The following is a 23,418-nucleotide window of genomic DNA, read 5'->3' on the forward strand; positions in this document are numbered from 1 at the left end:
CACATTAATGCAGCAGGAACATGTAACACACACATTAATGCAGCAGGAACATTAATGTAACAGGAACATGTAACACACACATTAATGTAACAGGAACATGTAACACACACATTAATGCAGCAGGAACATGTAACACACACATTAATGCAGCAGGAACATTAATGTAACAGGAACATGTAACACACACATTAATGTAACACACACATTAATGTAACAGGAACATGTAACACACACATTAATGTAACACACACATTAATGTAACAGGAACATGTAACACACACATTAATGCAGCAGGAACATGTAACACACACATTAATGTAACACACACATTAATGTAACAGGAACATGTAACACACACATTAATGTAACACACACATTAATGTAACAGGAACATGTAACACACATTAATGTAACACACACATTAATGCAGCAGGAACATGTAACGCACACATTAATGTAACAGGAACATGTAACACACACATTAATGTAACACACACATTAATGTAACAGGAACATGTAACACACACATTAATGTAACAGGAACATGTAACACACACATTAATGCAGCAGGAACATGTAACACACACATTAATGTAACAGGAACATGTAACACACACATTAATGTAATAGGAACATGTAACACACACATTAATGTAACAGGAACATGTAACATGAACATGTAACACACACATTAATGTAACAGGAACATGTAACACACACATTAATGTAACAGGAACATGTAACACACACATTAATGTAACAGGAACATGTAACACACACATTAATGTAACAGGAACATGTAACACACAGATATAATAATTTACTAAATGCATCTAAAAAGCGTGTAAAGTTGTTCTTTTCACTCTGAAAGACTTTAGTAAAAGTCCATCTTCTTCTGTAGAAACCTTTTAAAAAATCAAACCACAACATAATAAACTCGCTCGAAGCAGATTAAATATATCGACTCAGTATTCGCAGCATTAATCCTCGAGAGGGTCTAAAAATAGACTCTGCACTTCCTGTGTCCCTCGTTTCTCTTTTTTTACGAGCTGAGAAAGCACTTTTTAAAATTCCCTGAGTAACTCTCACTCAGGTTTGTCCTCGCTGCGAGACGTCAGGAGCTGAAAGAGCCTCTAATGGAGTCACGACATGCTAATTACTGCAACAAACGTTCCTCTTTTACGACTCGGAGCCGCTCAACACAAACACCTGTTAGGTTCGGGACATGTGCAGAAAACTCTTTAAAGCCTCTGAAACATCAGAGCTTCCTGTTGTTCCTCTTAAAGATATAATGTGTGAGGTGAGTTGTGTATTTACATTATTCCAACCCTCACCATCAGAGAGAGGACGAGACCTCTGGAGGAGTCTGCTTTTATTTTGAAAATAAATCTTTGTTTACTTCCAATGCCAAGAACAAACTTGTTTCCTGCTCTGCACTTTGGGCACAGAGTAATCTACACGATCTAAAATAAGTAAATCTTTGTCTCCTCCCGTCCAGGCCACCAACCAGACCGACCTGGAGAACTGGGTGACGGCGATCCACTCTGCGAGCGCCTCGCTGCTGGCCAAGCGTCAGGGGAAGGAGGACACGCTGCGCCTGCTGCGCTGCGAGAGCCGCTCGCTGCTGCACAAGATCGACATGGACGGGAAGATGAAGAAGATGGCGGAGCTGCAGCTGTCCGTCATCAAGGAGCAGAAGAACAGGAAGGCCGTGGAGAGCCAGGTGAGGCATCAGCTGCACCTTCCCCACTTCTTTACTCACATTAACTCTCTTACTATATCACAACATCTAAATACATCTGGAGGGATTCAAGTTCTGGATACAAAACTTCAATATTTCAACACGATACTTCATCATTCAACCTCACACACACACACACACACACACACACACACACACACACACACACACACACACACGATTTTGACTTTCACACATTAGTTAACGTGATTTCAAGATTCAGTAACGAACAAAATAACTTGATTTCTTGCAGATAATTTATTATTTTGTTTTTAGTTTGTTATCATAAAGTAAACATCGTCCTCCATAAGTTCAGAAACATTGAGCTCATGTAGAAACAGAACAAGTGAAGAACCCACCTGCAGGAGTTTAATATGTTAATGATCTGAATACTTCTCCATCCTTTGATCAACAATAGTGATGATATAGATCTTTATGTTCTACGTATCTGTTCAGATCCAGCAGTGGGAGCAGAACCTGGAGAAGCTGAACCTGGATCTGTTCCGGCTGCGCTGCTATCTGTCCAGCCTGCAGGGCAGCGAGCTGCCCAACCCCAAGAGCCTCCTCGCTGTGGCCGGCCGGCCCTCCAAGAGCATGCTGGGACGCCTGGGAGTCTTCTCCGTGTCCTCCTTCCATGCTCTGGTAAGAAGAGCCACCAGCAGAAGATAAAAACAGGAAGCTGGAAGACGTGTTTCTTCACAGCGCGGCTCTCGTGTCTCCTCAGGTGTGCAGCAGAGACAAGGGGACGCTGAGGCGGCGCTATCGCTCCGTGTCCGGAGGAGGTGGCAGGAGGAGGGGGGGGCTGCCGTCCTCTCTGAAGGAGCTGGACGCACTGAAGACGCGCATCAGGGACGGCAGACACACGGCCCAGGTAATACACCGCACCGAGAGCAGCGTGCACGCTTTCAGGGGCTTTAATTATTTATCTTTATTAAAGTTCTGACAACAAATATGGACAGAACATCTTCCCCCCCAGCTGAAGTTCCCATGATGCTCGGCTCCTGCAGGCCCCTCTCCATAAACAGCGGAGCTATTTATGGAGTGTGAGTCGAGCGTGTTTTGACAGAAACACGTGTTCCACTTCTCACATCTGAAACAGGACTGCAGCTTTTTCTGAACATTTTATATGTGTGAACGTTTTCAGAGGTTTCATTAGTGTGGTGGTGCATCATGGGAGGTTAGTGTGGTGGTGCATCATGGGAGGTTAGTGTGGTGGTGCATCATGGGAGGTTATAGTGTTGGTGCATCATGGGAGGTTAGTGTGGTGGTGCATCATGGGAGGTTATAGTGTTGGTGCATCATGGGAGGTTAGTGTGGTGGTGCATCATGGGAGGTTAGTGTGGTGGTGCATCATGGGAGGTTATAGTGTTGGTGCATCATGGGAGGTTAGTGTGGTGGTGCATCATGGGAGGTTAGTGTGGTGGTGCATCATGGGAGGTTATAGTGTTGGTGCATCATGGGAGGTTAGTGTGGTGGTGCATCATGGGAGGTTAGTGTGGTGGTGCATCATGGGAGGTTAGTGTGGTGGTGCATCATGGGAGGTTAGTGTGGTGGTGCATCATGGGAGGTTATAGTGTTGGTGCATCATGGGAGGTTAGTGTGGTGGTGCATCAAGGGAGTTTGGTGTGGTGGTGCATCATGGGAGTTTGGTATGGTGGTGCATCATGGGAATTTAGTGTGGTGGTGCAGCAGCAGTGCATCATGGGAGTTTAGTGTGGTGGTGCAGCAGCAGTGCATCATGGGAGTTTAGTGTGGTGGTGCATCATGGGAGTTTAGTGTGGTGGTGCATCATGGGAGTTTAGTGTGGTGGTGCAGCAGCAGTGCATCATGGGAGTTTGTCAGTTTGAGTGTGTCACTTTTGAATATATATTAATGGATGAAATACTTTTAAAAAGAAGATTTAATTAAATGTTCTAAATTTGTATTTTAGTTTCGTCAGATTGCATTAAATGTTTTGTCAATCAAAGAAAAGCGGAAGATGAAAAAAAGTGAAATAAAATAAGAGAAACTGTCAGAATCATGTAAAACAGAGCAAACGAAAAGTTGTTTCCTTATAAGGAGTTGTGTGTGTTGACGGTGCGTTCACTGCCTGCTGGTGGTTTCAGACTCCAGACTGACTGATTACGGCTCCGACTGCACAAACCTGTAATTTCAGCTCAACCCCTCATTTTTTCCCAAGATGCCTTGGGGCTAATTTTGGTTTTAATCTGACACAGAATTTAGCATCAAAGTTGTTTTTCCTCGACAGATCGTTTTTAATTAAGTATAATTACACAGTGTGTGTGTGTGTGTGTCTGTGTGTGTGTGTGTGTGTGTGTGTGTGTGTGTGTGTGTGTGTGTTTTTCCTTCCTCTCTGTATTCTGAAGGTTATTTATATGATTACATTAAATTATCACTGTTTCTCAGAATTGTACAGTTTATTTTCCTAAAATGTTCATAATATGTAAAATATCATAATATTACAAAAAAATAATATTTCTATATTTTAGGAACAAAATGTTCTACGACATATCAGTTTCAGCTGATATCTATTCTCTACATTACATAACGCCTCATGTACATATTAAACACTTGAGATATAAACGTGTGTTGATGTGAGTCATGACGTGGGGAAGCTTCATGATGGGGGGGCGTCCACACACTTTTGGCCAGAAAGTATTTTGTTTGTTGAGTCTGCAGCCACCTGTCGCCCCCTGACCCCCGAGGAGGAGAACAAAGGGGGGGGCAGCTGCTGCTTTGTGAGGACGACTAAAAGGTCCCACCGCCTTTTATTCTCCCAGAATGCCTTTGTCCCTTGTGGTAATCGTGACCCCCCCTCATTATAATGCATCTGTAACATTCATTAATGTTTATAACCAGACATGACGATTTTATATTTCTCTTGATAAATTTACTAAACTAAGAATAAAAGCAGTTTTCATTTGACGCTCGTTGGAACCTGTAGTTAATAAAACACGTGTCCACACAGAGAGAGGCGGCGCCCCCTGCAGGACGTCCTGCAGCTCTACAGGTGCGTTCACTGACACGACTCGTCTTTAATATATATATGTATATATACCAATTATACATACATCTCGTGTGTGTTGTGGCTGTTTTGAAATGTAACAAATCTCTAAATCTAAAAGGAATCTCAAATTATCTCCACTAAATAAATAACCCTGATGTATACGTGCATGATGCAATATGGGTACTGATTTTATTATTATTATTATTATTATTCAGTGGGTTTAATTTCCCTTTTTATAATTTGCATTCTATTCCATTTTATTTCACATTAATTTGATTCTTTGTTTATTCTCCTTTATTATAAAGCTCTTTGTATTTCTTGTATGAAAGGTACAAATAAAGTTTATTATTATTAAAAAGATTATATCATAGAAACTATTTTGTTAATCGATTAATTGATTGATTTATAAGATAGTAAATAACATGTATTTGTGTTTTTGATTAGTTGCTCTGATGAAACTATTTAACGACGTCAATTTGACTTTTTGTAGATGAAACGATTAATAACAGAAAATAATCAGCAAATATTCTGAACACGAGTTAATCTGTCGTCTTGACCTTCAGCCGTCAGAAGCTTTTACTCTGAACGTCCGTCGACTCGACGCTGCCAAAGACTTTGGTGAGAAAATAAACACATATTCATATTTATAAAAGTGAACATGTTGAGTTTTAAGATGTTGTATAAGAGCTTCTGTATGTTTGCAGGTTTTGCAGTGACGGGTCACGTGGACGGAGCGGGCGAAAGTCACGTCTACGTCAGCGAGGTCGACCCGCTGGGCCCGTCGGCCGCAGGAGGTCTGAATGTTTAAAGTTATAGTTCGCTTCACGTACGATATTATAATTATAATCATATACTTATTTAGAGGAGTTTCTGTGCATTTGTCAGAAGACGACGTTCTTTTTTCTTTGCAGCAGAGACAAAACATGTAAAAAACTTTATTTATAAAACGTCTTTCATACAATCAGCCCGACGTGCTTCACACATTCAAACAGGCAATTCTCCTGATGTTTGAAACAAACTGTAATACATCTTTAAATCAAGAGAAAAATAGTCACGATATTAGAAAAATGAAGCATCACAAGAACAACCTGCGTTTCCCATCAGGCCTCAGGGCGGGAGACGAGGTCCTGGCTGTGAACGGGGCTGTGGTGTCGGCTCTGGACCTGGACCTGATGCAGAGTCTCTTCAGCCCCCAGAAGCTGCAGCTACTGCTCAGGAGGGACGAGGAGCCCGCGGAGCCCCCGGCCCCCCCCCGCCCCCCCGTACCTGCTCCCCTGGACCAACACCGGTATGTTTAAATTCAGGTTTCTACAAGTATTGGACCCAGTAATATACATATATAAATATATTTATATATGTATATGTGTATCTATATATATATATATATATATATATATATATATATATATATATATATATATATATATATATATGTGTGTGTATATGTGTGTATGTGTATATATATATATGTATATATATGTATATATATATATATGTGTGTGTATATGTGTGTATGTGTATATATATATATGTATATATATGTATATATATGTATATATATATATATATATATATATATATGTGTGTGTATATGTGTGTATGTGTATATATATATATGTATATATATGTATATATATATATATGTGTGTGTATATGTGTGTATGTGTATATATATATATGTATATATATGTATATATATATATATGTGTGTGTATATGTGTGTATGTGTATATATATATGTATATATATGTATATATATGTATATATATATATATATATACATATATATATGTGTGTAAATATATATATTTATATGTATATATATGTGTAAATATATGTTTATATATATATATGTGTATATATATGTATATGTGTATATGTATATATGTGTATATATATGTATATATATATATACATATATATATATATATATATATATACATATATATATATTTAAATATATTATATATATGTATATATATTATATATATGTATATATATTATATATATATATTTATATATGTAAATATATATATTTATATATGTAAATATATTTATATATGTATGTAAATATATTTATATATGTAAGTAAATATATTTATATATGTAAGTAAATATATTTATATATGTAAATATATTTATATATGTAAGTAAATATATTTATATATGTAAATAAATATATTTATATATGTAAATATGTAAATATATTTATATATGTAAATACATATATTTATATATGTATATATATATTTACATATATATATATATATTTATATAAATATATTTATATAAATATATATACTTTAGACCATAAGAATCAAACTAAATATCTGTGACTTTCAGCCACACATGTCCTTATATTTTCTTATATTTTCTTATATTTTCTTATATTTTCTTATATTTTCTTATATTAAGAACCTGATCTTTATTTCACAGCTTCTGCAGACGGTTGTCCTGCTTCCTGTTTGTGACGGCGAGCTGCAGAGACGGGTGAGATTCTCCTCTTGTTGAGTTTTCCTCTGCGTGCTCTGGCAGCTCCTGATGTGTCGGGTTGTGTTTGTATTTATCCAGAAGTTCTTCTTCTGGTGTAGAAATGTTTACTTGTCTCCTGGATTTGTGATTCGTCCTGCAGAGACGCAGATATATAATATCAGATGTGTGCGTCCTGAAGAGAAACCGCTCCTCTGCTAACACACAAAGAAAATATATAAAATAATGTGTTTTACCCGAACACAGAAACAAAGTGTCGTTGGGCAGAAGAAGAGAATTCATGGCTTCAGCACAAAAAAGTATTAAAAGATTTGCTTCTCTACTAAACAGCATTTCTTATTGTTAACAATGTTTTTATTCAGGTTCATAAAACATAAATATGAAAGAAACACGTCAAAGTGAAGTCTTTTAGTTTGAAGGATTGACGTGTGACTTCCTGTCTGCATGTTCTCAACTCGACTTGGAGCCCGAAGTGTTTCACATACATTCAGTTTTTTAATTAACAAAACAACAATAAACACAACTTTGCAAGAAAATACGAAAACAATAAACTTTTAAAGATCAATAAATAAAAGTCAATAGAATAAATTATAATCGTGTTAAAACACAGACTAACAGACTCATGTGGTGGTGTCACTGTAAAACATGCAAACTGTCCCTTTAATGTGGACGAGCAGGAACCTCCCTGAACCTCCTCACCTGCAGAAACCCTTTCCCACAATCCTCCTGTGCTCCCTGAAGCTCAGACACCTTCTGGGTCACATGACCTGACCAGGCCGATAATCCAGGCTTACGCCTTCAGGAGCGTTTGTGTGTAAAGTCTGACCGGAGGGGGATTAATGGCGACTCGTAGATGTTGTTTCTGACCGGCCTCCCTGACGCCCTGCTCTCTGATCATGGGCGCCCTGTGCTGGGTGCTGCCGCTGGAGGAGGACGAGGAGATGCTGGAGGAGGAGGAGGAGGGCGGCGGCGTGCTGCAGCGGGCCGCCTGCTGCCTGAGCTGCCGGCAGCCGGCCGAGAGCCTCGTACTGCTGGTAAACTGAGAGACGCTGCAGGATGTTGTGTTAGTCGCTGGAAAGTAACTAAGTACATTTACTCACTTAAGTACTGCACTTCAAACTTGAGGTACTTTATACTTCGATTCGCTTGAGTTACAAAGAACAGTTTATACGGTTCAGCTGGAAACAGTAGTGCAGTAATCAGGAAGTTAAACTACTCATTGTATTTCCAATATTTACAACCTGTTTTTAAGACTTTATTTATTATTATTTATTGATTTCTTCTTTAAGGATATCTGATTCAAACAGGATAAGAAGAAATGTAAACACGGATACAATCTATATTTGTATATTACTGCAGTAATTGTAAAGACATTGTCTGCTTTTACTTTTAATAAGGTCATGTATTAGTAATAATGTGCTCATTTCTCACTACTTTTAAAACCCAACAATGAACGCATTAATGGAATAATCAGATAAATCCATGATACAATAATCTTTACTTAATAGTTCATAACGAACGAGAAATAATTATCTAATGAAATCATATTTAATAGTATAACAGCCTGGGACAGTTTTATACTTTTAATACTTCAACTACATTTTACTGATTTTACTGAAGGAACTTCAATGCAGTACTTTTAGAGTATTTTTACTGTGTGGTGTTAGAAATATTACTGCAGTAAAGTATCTGAATACTTGAGTTGTCACTTAGTCCTTATGGATGTAACTGGACTCCTGTGTAACTCTGTGTAACTCTGTGTATATCTGTGTAACTCTGTGTAACTCTGTGTATATCTATGTAACTCTGTGTATATCTGTGTAACTCTGTGTATGTAACTCTGTGTATATCTGTGTAACTCTGTGTATATCTGTGTAACTCTGTGTATACTCTGTGTATATCTGTGTAACTCTGTGTATTGTAATCTGTGTAACTCTGTGTATATCTGTGTAACTCTGTGTAACTCTGGGTGTATATCTGTGTATATCTGTGTAACTCTGTGTATATCTGTGTAACTCTGTGTAACTCTGTGTAACTCTGTGTATATCTGTGTAACTCTGTGTAACTCTGTGTATAATCTGTGTAAACTCCTGTGTAACTCTGTGTATGTCTGTGTAACTCTGTGTAACTCTGTGTAACTCTGTGTAACTCTGTGTACTCGTGTAACTCTGTGTATGTCTGTGTAACTCTGTGTATATCTGGTGTAACTCTGTGTAACTCTGTGTAATCTGTGTAACTCTGTGTATATCTGTGTATATCTGTGGTAACTCTGTGTAACTCTGTGTATATGCTGTGGTAACTCTGTGTATATTGTGTAACTCTGTGTACTATCTGTGTACTCTGTGTAACTCTGGTATATCTGTGTAACTCTGTGTATATCTGTGTAACTCTGTGTATATCTGTGTAACTCTGTGTATATCTGTGTACTCTGTGTAACTCTGTTCTGTGTATATCTGTGTAACTCTGTGTAACTCTGTGTATATCTGTGTAACTCTGTGTAACTCTGTGTATATCTGTGTAACTCTGTGTAACTCTGTGTATATCTGTGTAACTCTGTGTAACTCTGTGTAACTCTGTGTAACTCTGTGTATATCTGTGTAACTCTGTGTAACTCTGTGTAACTCTGTGTAACTCTGTGTATATCTGTGTAACTCTGTGTAACTCTGTGTATATCTGTGTAACTCTGTGTATATCTGTGTAACTCTGTGTAACTCTGTGTATATCTGTGTAACTCTGTGTATATCTGTGTAACTCTGTGTATATCTGTGTAACTCTGTGTAACTCTGTGTATATCTGTGTAACTCTGTGTATATCTGTGTAACTCTGTGTATATCTGTGTAACTCTGTGTAACTCTGTGTATATCTGTGTAACTCTGTGTATACTCTGTGTAACTCTGTGTAACTCTGTGTAACTCTGTGTATATCTTAACTCTGTGTAACTCTGTGTATATCTGTGTAACTCCTGTGTAATATTCTGTGTACTCTGTAACCCTGTGTAACTCTGTGTATATCTGTGTAACTCTGTGTAACCTCTGTGTATATCTGTGTAACTCTGTGTAACTCTGTGTATATCTGTGTAACTCTGTGTAACTCTGTGTAACTCTGTGTATATCTGTGTAACTCTGTGTAACTCTCGTGTATGTGTCTGTGTAACTCTGTGTATATCTGTGTAACTCTGTGTAACTACTGTGTATATCCTGTGTAACTCTGTGTATATCTGTGGTAACTCTGTGTAACTCTGTGTATATCTGTGTAACTCTGTGTATAGTCTGTTGTAACTCTGTGTATATCTGTGTACTCTGTTGTAACGCTGTGTAACTCTGTGTATATCTGGTGTAACTCTGTGTATATCTGTGTAACTCTGTGTAACTCTGTGTATATCTGTGTATATCTGTGTAACTCTGTGGTAATCTGTTAACTCTGTGTAGACTCTGTGTATATCTGTGTAACTCTGTGTAACTCTGTGTAACTCTGTGTATATCTGTGTAACTCTGTGTATATCTGTGTAACTCTGTGTATATCTGTGTAACTCTGTGTATATCTGTGTAACTCTGTGTAACTCTGTGTATATCTGTGTAACTCTGTGTATATCTGTGTAACTCTGTGTAATATCTGTGTAACTCTGTGTAACTCTGTGTAACTCTGTGTATATCTGTGTAACTCTGTGTATATATGTGTAACTCTGTGTATATCTGTGTAACTCTGTGTAACTCTGTGTATATATGTGTAACTCTGTGTATATCTGTGTAACTCTGTGTATATCTGTGTAACTCTGTGTAACTCTGTGTATATCTGTGTAACTCTGTGTATATCTGTGTAACTCTGTGTAACTCTGTGTATATCTGTGTAACTCTGTGTATATCTGTGTAACTCTGTGTATATCTGTGTAACTCTGTGTAACTCTGTGTATATATGTGTAACTCTGTGTATATCTGTGTAACTCTGTGTATACTGTGTAACTACTCTGTTGTTTTCTCTGTTTTCTTAGTTTTTCTCTGTTTTCTTTGTTTTTCTCTGTTTTCTTTGTTTTTTCTTTGTTTTCTCTGTTTTCTCTGTTGTTTCTCTGTTTCTTTGTTTTTCTCTGTTTTTTCTCTGTTTTCTTGTTTTTCTTTGTTTTTCTCTGTTTTCTCTGTTTTTTCTCTGTTTTCTTTGTTTTTCTCTGTGTTCTTGTTTTTCTCTGTTTTCTTTGTTTTTCTCTGTTTTCTCTGTTTTTCTCTGTTTTTCTTTGTTTTTCTCTGTTTTTCTCTGTTTTCTCTGTTTTTCTCTGTTTTCTTTGTTTTCTCTGTTTTTTCTCTGTTTTCTCTGTTTTTCTCTGTTTTTCTTTGTTTTTCTCTGTTTTTTCTCTGTTTTCTTTGTTTTTCCTCTGTTTCTCTGTTTTTCTCTGTTTTCTTTGTTTTTCTCTGTTTTCTTTGTTTTCTCTGTTTTTCTCTTTTTCTCTGTTTTTTCTCTGTTTTCTTTGTTTTTCTCTGTTTTTCTCTGTTTTCTCTGTTTTTCTCTGTTTTTCTCTGTTTTCTCTGTTTTTCTCTGTTTTTCTCTGTTTTCTTTGTTTTCTCTGTTTTCTTTGTTTTTCTCTGTTTTTCTCTGTTTTTCTGTGTTTTCTTTGTTTTTCTCTGTTTTCTTTGTTTTTCTCTGTTTTTCTCTGTTTTCTCTGTTTTTCTCTGTTTTTCTCTGTTTTCTTTGTTTTCTCTGTTTTCTTTGTTTTTCTCTGTTTTTCTCAGTTTTTCTCAGTTTTCTTTGTTTTCTCTGTTTTCTTTGTTTTTCTCTGTTTTCTTTGTTTTCTTTGTTTTTCTCTGTTTTTCTCTGTTTTTCTCTGTTTTCTTTGTTTTTCTGTTTTCTCTGTTTTTCTCTGTTTTTCTCTGTTTTCTTTGTTTTTCTCTGTTTTCTTTGTTTTTCTCAGTTTCTTAGTTTTTCTTTGTTTTCTTTGTTTTCTCTGTTTTCTCAGTTTTCTTAGTTTTTCTTTGTTTTTCTCTGTTTCTTAGTTTTTCTTTGTTTTTCTCTGTTTTCTTTGTTTTCTCTGTTTTTCTCAGTTTTCTTTATTTTTCTCTGTTTTCTTTGTTTTTCTCTGTTTTCTCTGTTTTTCTTTGTTTTCTCAGTTTTTCTCTGTTTTCTCTGTTTTTCTCTGTTTTCTTTGTTTTCTCTGTTTTCTTTGTTTTTCTCTGTTTTTCTCTGTTTCTTTGTTTTTCTCTGTTTTTTCTCTGTTTTTCCTCTTGTTTTTCTCCGTTTTTCTCTGTTTTCTCTGTTTTTCTCGGTTTCTTGTTTCTCTGTTTTTCTCTGTTTCTTTGTTTTTCTCTGTTTTCTCTGTTTTCTTTGTTTTTCTTTGTTTTTCTCTGTTTTCTCTGTTTTTTCTCTGTTTTTTTTGTTTTTCTCTGTTTTTCTCTGTTTTCTTTGTTTCTCTGTTTTCTTTGTTTTTCTCTTGTTTTTCTCTGTTGTTTTTCTCTGTTTTCTCTGTTTCTTTGTTTTTCTCTGTTTTCTTTGTTTTTCTCTGTTTTCTTTGTTTTTTTCTGTTTTCTTTGTTTTTCTCTGTTTTCTCTGTTTTCTCTGTTTTTCTCTGTTTTCTCTGTTTTTCTCTGTTTTCTTTGTTTTCTCTGTTTTCTTATTTTTCTTTGTTTTTCTGTTTTCTTTGTTTTCATGGGCCCTCAGAGATCAGCTGGTCTGTGAGGGAAGTGTGTGTGTTTGAAGCTGTGTGTGTTGGGATGATGAACGAGGCGTCTGGTTGTTCGGCCCTTCGTCCTCCTTCAGGGTGAATCCGTGTTCCTGTTTCCTCAGTTCTTCTGTTTCATTCACAGTCTGTGTTTCCTTTTGTCCTCAGAACGTGGAGCGGGTTCACGCTCTCTATCAAACCTTCCCAGAATGCCGAGCGGCAGAGACTGATGTTCCCAGGAACCCGTACAGCCGGGAGGCCGGCCTGCAGCCCCCGAGCCCCGCCCACCTCAGTGTGTGTCAGCGTCTGCGGAAAGTCATCCAGGAGCTGGTGGACACCGAGAAGTCCTACGTCAAGGTCAGTACTGCAGGAATACTGCAATACTAATACTGCAGGAATACTACTGCAGTTGCCCCTCCCTATTATTGAGGTCTATTTGATTATGTATAACTAAATATATAAACACCATGTTGTCTGTTGGGCTGGCAGTTTCTATCTCGTATTCTGTATTGTATCTCCTCACACTGTTTGATGTTGACCTTGTCGTCTCAGGACCTGGTGTGTCTGTTCGAGCTGTACCTGACGCCGCTGCAGAAGGAGCCCTTCCTCAGTAAAGCAGAGGTACAAACACAGAATCTCTTCCTCTGCTGAGAGCTTCAGGTTGTTCTCAGTCTCTGACGCAGCTCTCGCCCTCAGATGGAGGCGTTGTTCGGCAGCCTGCCGGAGATGTTGGACTTTCAGAAGGTTTTCCTTCAGACGCTGGAGCAGAGGATCGCTTCCTGTCCCAACTTCAGCAGCCTAGAGACACCGGGGCAGTTCAAGGTGGAGACTCGGACACTGCTGCGTTGTTTCAGGGGATTTAATCCTCTGAGCCAGAGTTTTCAACATTTTCTCTCTTTTGCTCAAAGAAACTCCTGTTTTCGTTGGGAGGGTCTTTCCTGTACTACGCCGATCACTTCAAGCACTACAGCGGCTTCTGTGCCAATCACATCAAAGTCCAGAAGGTCCTGGAGAGAGGTGAGCCTCACACATTTAACTGCTTTAGTATTACTTACAAAACAGCATTGGGTCATTTCACTCAGATGTTGGTCTGAAAAACATTAATAATACTTTTAATATTTACAACCACGACTACTCCTGACGAAGAACTTTTGTATTTAAGAATCATAAGACCTTATTTATTTATTTTATTTTTAAAACATGATTTTCTGCATTCGGACATTTGGAACTGTAGAAGGACTTGTTGACATTTATTGTTCTGTGAATGTGAAATCTGTCGTTCTCACAGCGAAGACGGACGGAGCCTTCAAACACTTCCTGGAGGCGAGGAATCCGACCAATCAGCACTCGTCGTCTCTGGAGTCGTACCTGATCAAACCTGTGCAGAGAGTCCTGAAGTATCCACTGCTGCTGAGAGAGCTGGTGTCTCTGACCGACCCCGAGAGCCCCGAACACACACACCTGACAGGTACACACACACACACACACACACCTGACAGGTACACACAAACACACACACACCTGACAGGTACACACACACACACCTGACAGGTACACACACACCTGACAGGTACACACAAACACACACACACCTGACAGGTATACACACACACACCTGACGGGTACACACAAACACACACACACACCTGACAGGTACACACAAACACACACTCACCTGACAGGTACACACAAACACACACACACCTGACAGGTACACACACACACACACCTGACAGGTACACACACACCTGACAGGTACACACACACACCTGACAGGTACACACAAACACACACACACCTGACAGGTATACACACACACACACCTGACGGGTACACACAAACACACACACACCTGACAGGTACACACAAACACACACTCACCTGACAGGTACACACAAACACACACTCACCTGACAGGTACACACACCTGACAGATACACACATATCTGTACACACACACACACACACACACCTGACAGGCACACACACACCTTACAGGTACAAACACACCTGACAGGTACACACACACACACACCTGACAGGTACACACATATCTGTAAACACACACACACCTGACAGGTACACACATATCTGTAAACACACACACACCTGACAGGTACAAACAAACACACACACACCTGACAGGTACACACACACACACCTGACAGGTACACACACACCTGACAGGTACACACACACACACCTGACAGGTACACACACACACACCTGACAGGTACACACAAACACACACACACCTGACAGGTATACACACACACACCTGACGGGTACACACAAACACACACACACCTGACAGGTACACACAAACACACACTCACCTGACAGGTACACACAAACACACACACACCTGACAGGTACACACACACACCTGACAGGTACACACACACCTGACAGGTACACACACACACACCTGACAGGTACACACAAACACACACACACCTGACAGGTATACACACACACACACACACCTGACGGGTACACACAAACACACACACACCTGACAGGTACACACAAACACACACTCACCTGACAGGTACACACAAACACACACTCACCTGACAGGTACACACACCTGACAGATACACACATATCTGTACACACACACACACACACACACACACACACACACACACCTGACAGGCACACACACACCTGACAGGTACAAACACACCTGACAGGTACACACACACACACACACACCTGACAGGTACACACATATCTGTAAACACACACACACCTGACAGGTACACACATATCTGTAAACACACACACACCTGACAGGTACAAACACAGGTTTGTACAGATTCTGGATCTGTCTTTGTATCACTCCATAAATCACTAAATCCTGTCAACACACAGAACTCTGTGCATCTCCTGCATGTAGTGAGTGTAGCGTGTATAACATGAGCTGTGAGTGACATGTGAACAAAGCCCTCTGCACAAAGCTTCAGAATATACTGAAGTGGAGATTTCTGTGTGAGAAAAAGCTCCTTTAGAGATATGTATTGTAACATTCATACATGTTGTACACACTACAGGTGAACAGAGTCATACATGTTGTACACACTACAGGTGAACAGGGTCATACATGTTGTACACACTACAGGTGAACAGGGTCATACATGTTGTACACACTACAGGTGAACAGAGTCATACATGTTGTACACACTACAGGTGAACAGAGTCATACATGTTGTACACACTACAGGTGAACAGGGTCATACATGTTGTACACACTACAGGTGAACAGAGTCATACATGTTGTACACACTACAGGTGAACAGGGTCATACATGTTGTACACACTACAGGTGAACAGAGTCATACATGTTGTACACACTACAGGTGAACAGAGTCATACATGTTGTACACACTACAGGTGAACAGGGTCATACATGTTGTACACACTACAGGTGAACAGGGTCATACATGTTGTACACACTACAGGTGAACAGAGTCATACATGTTGTACACACTACAGGTGAACAGGGTCATACATGTTGTACACACTACAGGTGAACAGAGTCATACATGTTGTACACACTACAGGTGAACAGGGTCATACATGTTGTACACACTACAGGTGAACAGAGTCATACATGTTGTACACACTACAGGTGAACAGAGTCATACATGTTGTACACACTACAGGTGAACAGGGTCATACATGTTGTACACACTACAGGTGAACAGGGTCATACATGTTGTACACACTACAGGTGAACAGAGTCATACATGTAACTAACATATATCATGAAGCTTCCCCACTTCATGACTCACATCAACACAAGTTTATATTACAAGTGTTTAATATGTACATGAGGCGTTATGTAATGTAGCTGTGGAGAGGTTAAATCTACACACACACAGTTACACACACACACTCTGATGTTCTCATGTTCCTCTCATCTGAAGAAGATGTTAGAGAAGATGAATAACAGGTTTTGTCTGTACTGTCTCCCTCAAGTTACTTCTGTCAACTTGCTAACTGTAGTTCCTCTGGTGTCCACACAGAGGCGCTGAGAGCGATGGAGAAGGTGGCGACTCACATCAATGAGATGCAGAAGATCTATGAGGACTACGGCTGCGTGTTCGACCAGCTGGCTGCAGAGCACAGCGCTCCTGACAAACAGGTATGCACACACACACACACACACACACACACACACACACACACACACACACACAGCTGTGTGTTGTTGGACTTTCTCCGGTTATGTTATGTTCCCGCCCCCTGCAGGTGACGGAGATCTCGATGGGGGAGTTTCTGATCCACTCGTCGGTGGTGTGGTTGAACCCGCTGCCCTGCCTGGGACGCCTGAGGAAGGAGCCCGAGCTCACGCTGTTTGGTGCGTACACACTGATGCTTCTTCATGATGCGTGTGCAGATAAGTGTGCGTGTCCTGAGTGACGTTGAGCTTCTTCCTGCTGTGTCCTCAGTGTTCAAGCGAGCCGTCATCCTGGTTTACCGTGAGAACATCAAGCTGAAGAAGAGGATGGTGAGTCTCCTCTTCGTCCTCTGGGGATGTGTGGACATGTGTTGAGCTGTAAATACGAACTTACAGTTGCAGGCAGACTTCATGTGTCCATGTCATGAAGGCTCCGAGATGTGAGTGAGAACGATGTCCCCTCTGAGGACACACGGTGCGTTCAGGGACACTCGGGTCAGAGGTTTTAGATTTGACTGCTGAACAACGCAGACCACCAGTGGTCAGATGTTGTGGTGTTCTTGAACGCACCACTGCTCACAACTGTGGACTCACAAACATTTACAGAGTACACACAGTGAAGTACGCACAGTAGAGTACGCACAGTAGAGTACGCACAGTGAAGTACGCACAGTGAAGTACGCACAGTGAAGTACGCACAGTAGAGTACGCACAGTGAAGTACGCACAGTGAAGTACGCACAGTAGAGTACGCACAGTAGAGTACGCACAGTGAAGTACGCACAGTGAAGTACGCACAGTAGAGTACGCACAGTGAAGTACGCACAGTGAAGTACGCACAGTGAAGTACGCACAGTAGAGTACGCACAGTGAAGTACGCACAGTGAAGTACGCACAGTGAAGTACGCACAGTAGAGTACGCACAGTGAAGTACACACAGTGAAGTACGCACAGTGAAGTATGCACAGTGAAGTACGCACAGTAGAGTACGCACAGTAGAGTACGCACAGTGAAGTACGCACAGTAGAGTACGCACAGTGAAGTACGCACAGTAGAGTACGCACAGTGAAGTACGCACAGTAGAGTACACACAGTGAAGTACGCACAGTAGAGTACGCACAGTAGAGTACGCACAGTGAAGTACGCACAGTGAAGTACGCACAGTAGAGTACGCACAGTAGAGTACGCACAGTGAAGTACGCACAGTGAAGTATGCACAGTAGAGTACGCACAGTAGAGTACGCACAGTGAAGTACGCACAGTAGAGTACGCACAGTAGAGTACGCACAGTGAAGTACGCACAGTAGAGTACGCACAGTGAAGTACGCACAGTAGAGTATGCACAGTAGAGTACGCACAGTAGAGTACGCACAGTGAAGTACGCACAGTAGATTACTCACAGTGAAGTACGCACAGTAGAGTACGCACAGTAGAGTACGCACAGTAGAGTACGCATAGTGAAGTACACACAGTGAAGTACGCATCGTGAAGGCTCCGAGATGTGAGTGAGAACGATGTCCCCTCTGAGGACACACGGTGCGTTCAGGGACACTCGGGTCAGAGGTTTTAGATTTGACTGCTGAACAACGCAGACCACCAGTGGTCAGATGTTGTGGTGTTCTTGAACGCACCACTGCTCACAACTGTGGACTCACAAACATTTACAGAGTACACACAGTGAAGTACGCACAGTAGAGTACGCACAGTAGAGTACGCACAGTGAAGTACGCACAGTGAAGTACGCACAGTGAAGTACGCACAGTAGAGTACGCACAGTGAAGTACGCACAGTAGAGTACGCACAGTAGAGTACGCACAGTGAAGTACGCACAGTGAAGTACGCACAGTAGAGTACGCACAGTGAAGTACGCACAGTGAAGTACGCACAGTGAAGTACGCACAGTAGAGTACGCACAGTGAAGTACGCACAGTGAAGTACGCACAGTGAAGTACACACAGTAGAGTACGCACAGTGAAGTACACACAGTGAAGTACGCACAGTGAAGTATGCACAGTGAAGTACGCACAGTAGAGTACGCACAGTAGAGTACGCACAGTAGAGTACGCACAGTGAAGTACGCACAGTGAAGTACGCACAGTAGAGTACGCACAATAGAGTACGCACAGTAGAGTACGCACAGTGAAGTACGCACAGTAGAGTACGCACAGTAGAGTACGCACAGTGAAGTACGCACAGTAGAGTACGCACAGTAGAGTACGCACAGTGAAGTACGCACAGTAGAGTACGCACAGTAGAGTACGCACAGTGAAGTACGCACAGTAGAGTACGCATAGTAGAGTACGCACAGTGAAGTACGCACAGTAGTACGCACAGTAGAGTACGCACAGTAGAGTACGCACAGTGAAGTACGCACAGTAGAGTACGCACAGTGAAGTACGCACAGTAGAGTACGCACAGTAGAGTACGCACAGTAGAGTACGCACAGTGAAGTACGCACAGTGAAGTACGCACAGTAGAGTACGCACAGTGAAGTACGCACAGTGAAGTACGCACAGTAGAGTACGCACAGTGAAGTACGCACAGTAGAGTACGCACAGTGAAGTACGCACAGTAGAGTACGCACAGTGAAGTACTCATAGTGAAGTACGCATAGTGAAGTAAGCACAGTAGAGTACGCACAGTAGAGTACACATAGTGAAGTACACAGTGAAGTACGCACAGTAGAGTACGCACAATAGAGTACACACAGTGAAGTACGCACAGTGAAGTACGCACAGTGAAGTACGCACAGTAGAGTACGCACAGTAGAGTACGCACAGTAGAGTACGCACAGTGAAGTACGCACAGTGAAGTATGCACAGTAGCAGTAGAGTACGCACAGTGAAGTATGCACAGTAGAGTATGCACAGTAGAGTACGCACAGTAGAGTACGCACAGTGAAGTACGCACAGTAGAGTACGCACAGTAGAGTACGCACAGTAGAGTACGCACAGTGAAGTACGCACAGTAGAGTACGCACAGTGAAGTACGCACAGTAGAGTACGCACAGTGAAGTACGCACAGTAGAGTACGCACAGTGAAGTACGCACAGTAGAGTACGCACAGTGAAGTACGCACAGTAGAGTACGCACAGTGAAGTACGCACAGTAGAGTACTCACAGTGAAGTACGCACAGTAGAGTACGCACAGTAGAGTACGCACAGTGAAGTACGCACAGTGAAGTACGCATAGTGAAGTACGCATCGTGAAGTACGCATCGTGAAGTACGCATAGTGAAGTACGCATCGTAATGTACGCATAGTGAAGTACGCATAGTGAAGTACGCATCGTGAAGTACGCACAGTGAAGTACGCACAGTGAAGTACGCACACAATGAAGTACACACACAGTGAAGTACACACACAGTGGAGTACACACACAGTGAAGTACGCACAGTGAAGTACACAGTGAAGTACACAGTGAAGTACACACACAGTGGAGTACACAGTAGAGTACATGCACAGTGAAGTACGCACAGTGAAGTACGCACAGTAGAGTACGCACAGTGAAGTACGCACAGTAGAGTACGCACAGTGAAGTACGCACACAGTGGAGTACACAGTAGAGTACACACACAGTGAAGTACACACACAGTAGAGTACACGCACAGTGAAGTACGCACAGTGAAGTACGCACAGGGAAGTACGCACAGTGAAGTACGCACAGTAGAGTACGCACAGTAGAGTACGCACGGTGAAGTACGCACGGTGAAGTACGCACAGTGAAGTACGCACAGTGAAGTACGCACAGTGAAGTACGCACAGTAGAGTACGCACAGTAGAGTACGCACAGTGAAGTACGCACAGTAGAGTACGCACAGTAGAGTACGCACAGTAGAGTACGCACAGTGAAGTACGCACAGTAGAGTACGCACAGTGAAGTACGCACAGTAGAGTACGCACAGTGAAGTACGCATAGTGAAGTACGCACAGTAGAGTACTCACAGTGAAGTACGCACAGTAGAGTACGCACAGTAGAGTACGCACAGTAGAGTACGCACAGTGAAGTACGCACAGTAGAGTATGCACAGTAGAGTACGCACAGTAGAGTACGCACAGTGAAGTACGCACAGTAGAGTACTCACAGTGAAGTACGCACAGTAGAGTACGCACAGTAGAGTACGCACAGTAGAGTACGCATAGTGAAGTACACTCAGTGAAGTACGCATCGTGAAGTACGCACAGTAGAGTACGCATAGTGATGTACACACAGTGAAGTACGCACAGTAGAGTACGCACAGTAGAGTACGCACAGTGAAGTACGCATAGTGAAGTACGCATAGTGAAGTACGCATCGTGAAGTACGCATCGTGAAGTACGCATAGTGAAGTACGCATCGTAATGTACGCATAGTGAAGTACGCATAGTGAAGTACGCATCGTGAAGTACGCACAGTGAAGTACGCACAGTGAAGTACGCACACAGTGAAGTACACACACAGTGAAGTACACACACAGTGGAGTACACACACAGTGAAGTACGCACAGTGAAGTACACAGTGAAGTACACAGTGAAGTACACACACAGTGGAGTACACAGTAGAGTACATGCACAGTGAAGTACGCACAGTGAAGTACGCACAGTAGAGTACGCACAGTGAAGTACACACACAGTGGAGTACACAGTAGAGTACATGCACAGTGAAGTACGCACAGTGAAGTACGCACAGTAGAGTACGCACAGTGAAGTACGCACAGTAGAGTACGCACAGTAGAGTACGCACAGTGAAGTACGCACACAGTGGAGTACACAGTAGAGTACACACACAGTGAAGTACACACACAGTAGAGTACACGCACAGTGAAGTACGCACAGTGAAGTACGCACAGGGAAGTACGCACAGTGAAGTACGCACAGTAGAGTACGCACAGTAGAGTACGCACGGTGAAGTACGCACGGTGAAGTACGCACAGTGAAGTACGCACAGTGAAGTACGCACAGTGAAGTACGCACAGTGAAGTACGCACAGTAGAGTACGCACAGTAGAGTACGCACAGTAGAGTACGCACAGTGAAGTACGCACAGTAGAGTACGCACAGTGAAGTACGCACAGTAGAGTACGCACAGTGAAGTACGCATAGTGAAGTACGCACAGTAGAGTAATCACAGTGAAGTACGCACAGTAGAGTACGCACAGTAGAGTACGCACAGTAGAGTACGCACAGTGAAGTACGCACAGTAGAGTATGCACAGTAGAGTACGCACAGTAGAGTACGCACAGTGAAGTACGCACACAGTGGAGTACACAGTAGAGTACACACACAGTGAAGTACACACACAGTAGAGTACACGCACAGTGAAGTACGCACAGTGAAGTACGCACAGGGAAGTACGCACAGTGAAGTACGCACAGTAGAGTACGCACAGTAGAGTACGCACGGTGAAGTACGCACGGTGAAGTACGCACAGTGAAGTACGCACAGTGAAGTACGCACAGTGAAGTACGCACAGTAGAGTACGCACAGTAGAGTACGCACAGTGAAGTACGCACAGTAGAGTACGCACAGTAGAGTACGCACAGTAGAGTACGCACAGTGAAGTACGCACAGTAGAGTACGCACAGTGAAGTACGCACAGTAGAGTACGCACAGTGAAGTACGCATAGTGAAGTACGCACAGTAGAGTACTCACAGTGAAGTACGCACAGTAGAGTACGCACAGTAGAGTACGCACAGTAGAGTACGCACAGTGAAGTACGCACAGTAGAGTATGCACAGTAGAGTACGCACAGTAGAGTACGCACAGTGAAGTACGCACAGTAGAGTACTCACAGTGAAGTACGCACAGTAGAGTACGCACAGTAGAGTACGCACAGTAGAGTACGCATAGTGAAGTACACTCAGTGAAGTACGCATCGTGAAGTACGCACAGTAGAGTACGCATAGTGATGTACACACAGTGAAGTACGCACAGTAGAGTACGCACAGTAGAGTACGCACAGTGAAGTACGCATAGTGAAGTACGCATAGTGAAGTACGCATCGTGAAGTACGCATCGTGAAGTACGCATAGTGAAGTACGCATCGTAATGTACGCATAGTGAAGTACGCATAGTGAAGTACGCATCGTGAAGTACGCACAGTGAAGTACGCACAGTGAAGTACGCACACAGTGAAGTACACACACAGTGAAGTACACACACAGTGGAGTACACACACAGTGAAGTACGCACAGTGAAGTACACAGTGAAGTACACAGTGAAGTACACACACAGTGGAGTACACAGTAGAGTACATGCACAGTGAAGTACGCACAGTGAAGTACGCACAGTAGAGTACGCACAGTGAAGTACACACACAGTGGAGTACACAGTAGAGTACATGCACAGTGAAGTACGCACAGTGAAGTACGCACAG

General features: G+C 41.7%; 1 protein-coding gene across 1 annotated transcript in view; it reads left to right on the forward strand.

Annotated features, from left to right (window-relative positions):
• The window catches only part of LOC115005101 (T-lymphoma invasion and metastasis-inducing protein 2-like), a 60,589-nt gene that overhangs the window by 33,141 nt on the left and 4,030 nt on the right, over nt 1–23,418 (forward strand). The window contains exons 5-21 of the mRNA XM_029426902.1: nt 1,499–1,723; nt 2,198–2,383; nt 2,466–2,612; nt 4,710–4,751; nt 5,312–5,366; nt 5,453–5,542; nt 5,853–6,010; nt 7,185–7,238; nt 8,168–8,272; nt 13,048–13,236; nt 13,432–13,500; nt 13,576–13,701; nt 13,788–13,896; nt 14,168–14,347; nt 16,911–17,029; nt 17,137–17,245; nt 17,337–17,395. Coding sequence (XP_029282762.1) covers nt 1,499–1,723; nt 2,198–2,383; nt 2,466–2,612; nt 4,710–4,751; nt 5,312–5,366; nt 5,453–5,542; nt 5,853–6,010; nt 7,185–7,238; nt 8,168–8,272; nt 13,048–13,236; nt 13,432–13,500; nt 13,576–13,701; nt 13,788–13,896; nt 14,168–14,347; nt 16,911–17,029; nt 17,137–17,245; nt 17,337–17,395 — 2,022 coding nt within the window. The remainder of the gene's footprint in view (nt 1–1,498; nt 1,724–2,197; nt 2,384–2,465; nt 2,613–4,709; nt 4,752–5,311; nt 5,367–5,452; nt 5,543–5,852; nt 6,011–7,184; nt 7,239–8,167; nt 8,273–13,047; nt 13,237–13,431; nt 13,501–13,575; nt 13,702–13,787; nt 13,897–14,167; nt 14,348–16,910; nt 17,030–17,136; nt 17,246–17,336; nt 17,396–23,418) is intronic.

This window comes from Cottoperca gobio, unplaced genomic scaffold (genome assembly GCF_900634415.1).
Source record: "Cottoperca gobio unplaced genomic scaffold, fCotGob3.1 fCotGob3_254arrow_ctg1, whole genome shotgun sequence".
Taxonomy (NCBI): domain Eukaryota; kingdom Metazoa; phylum Chordata; class Actinopteri; order Perciformes; family Bovichtidae; genus Cottoperca; species Cottoperca gobio.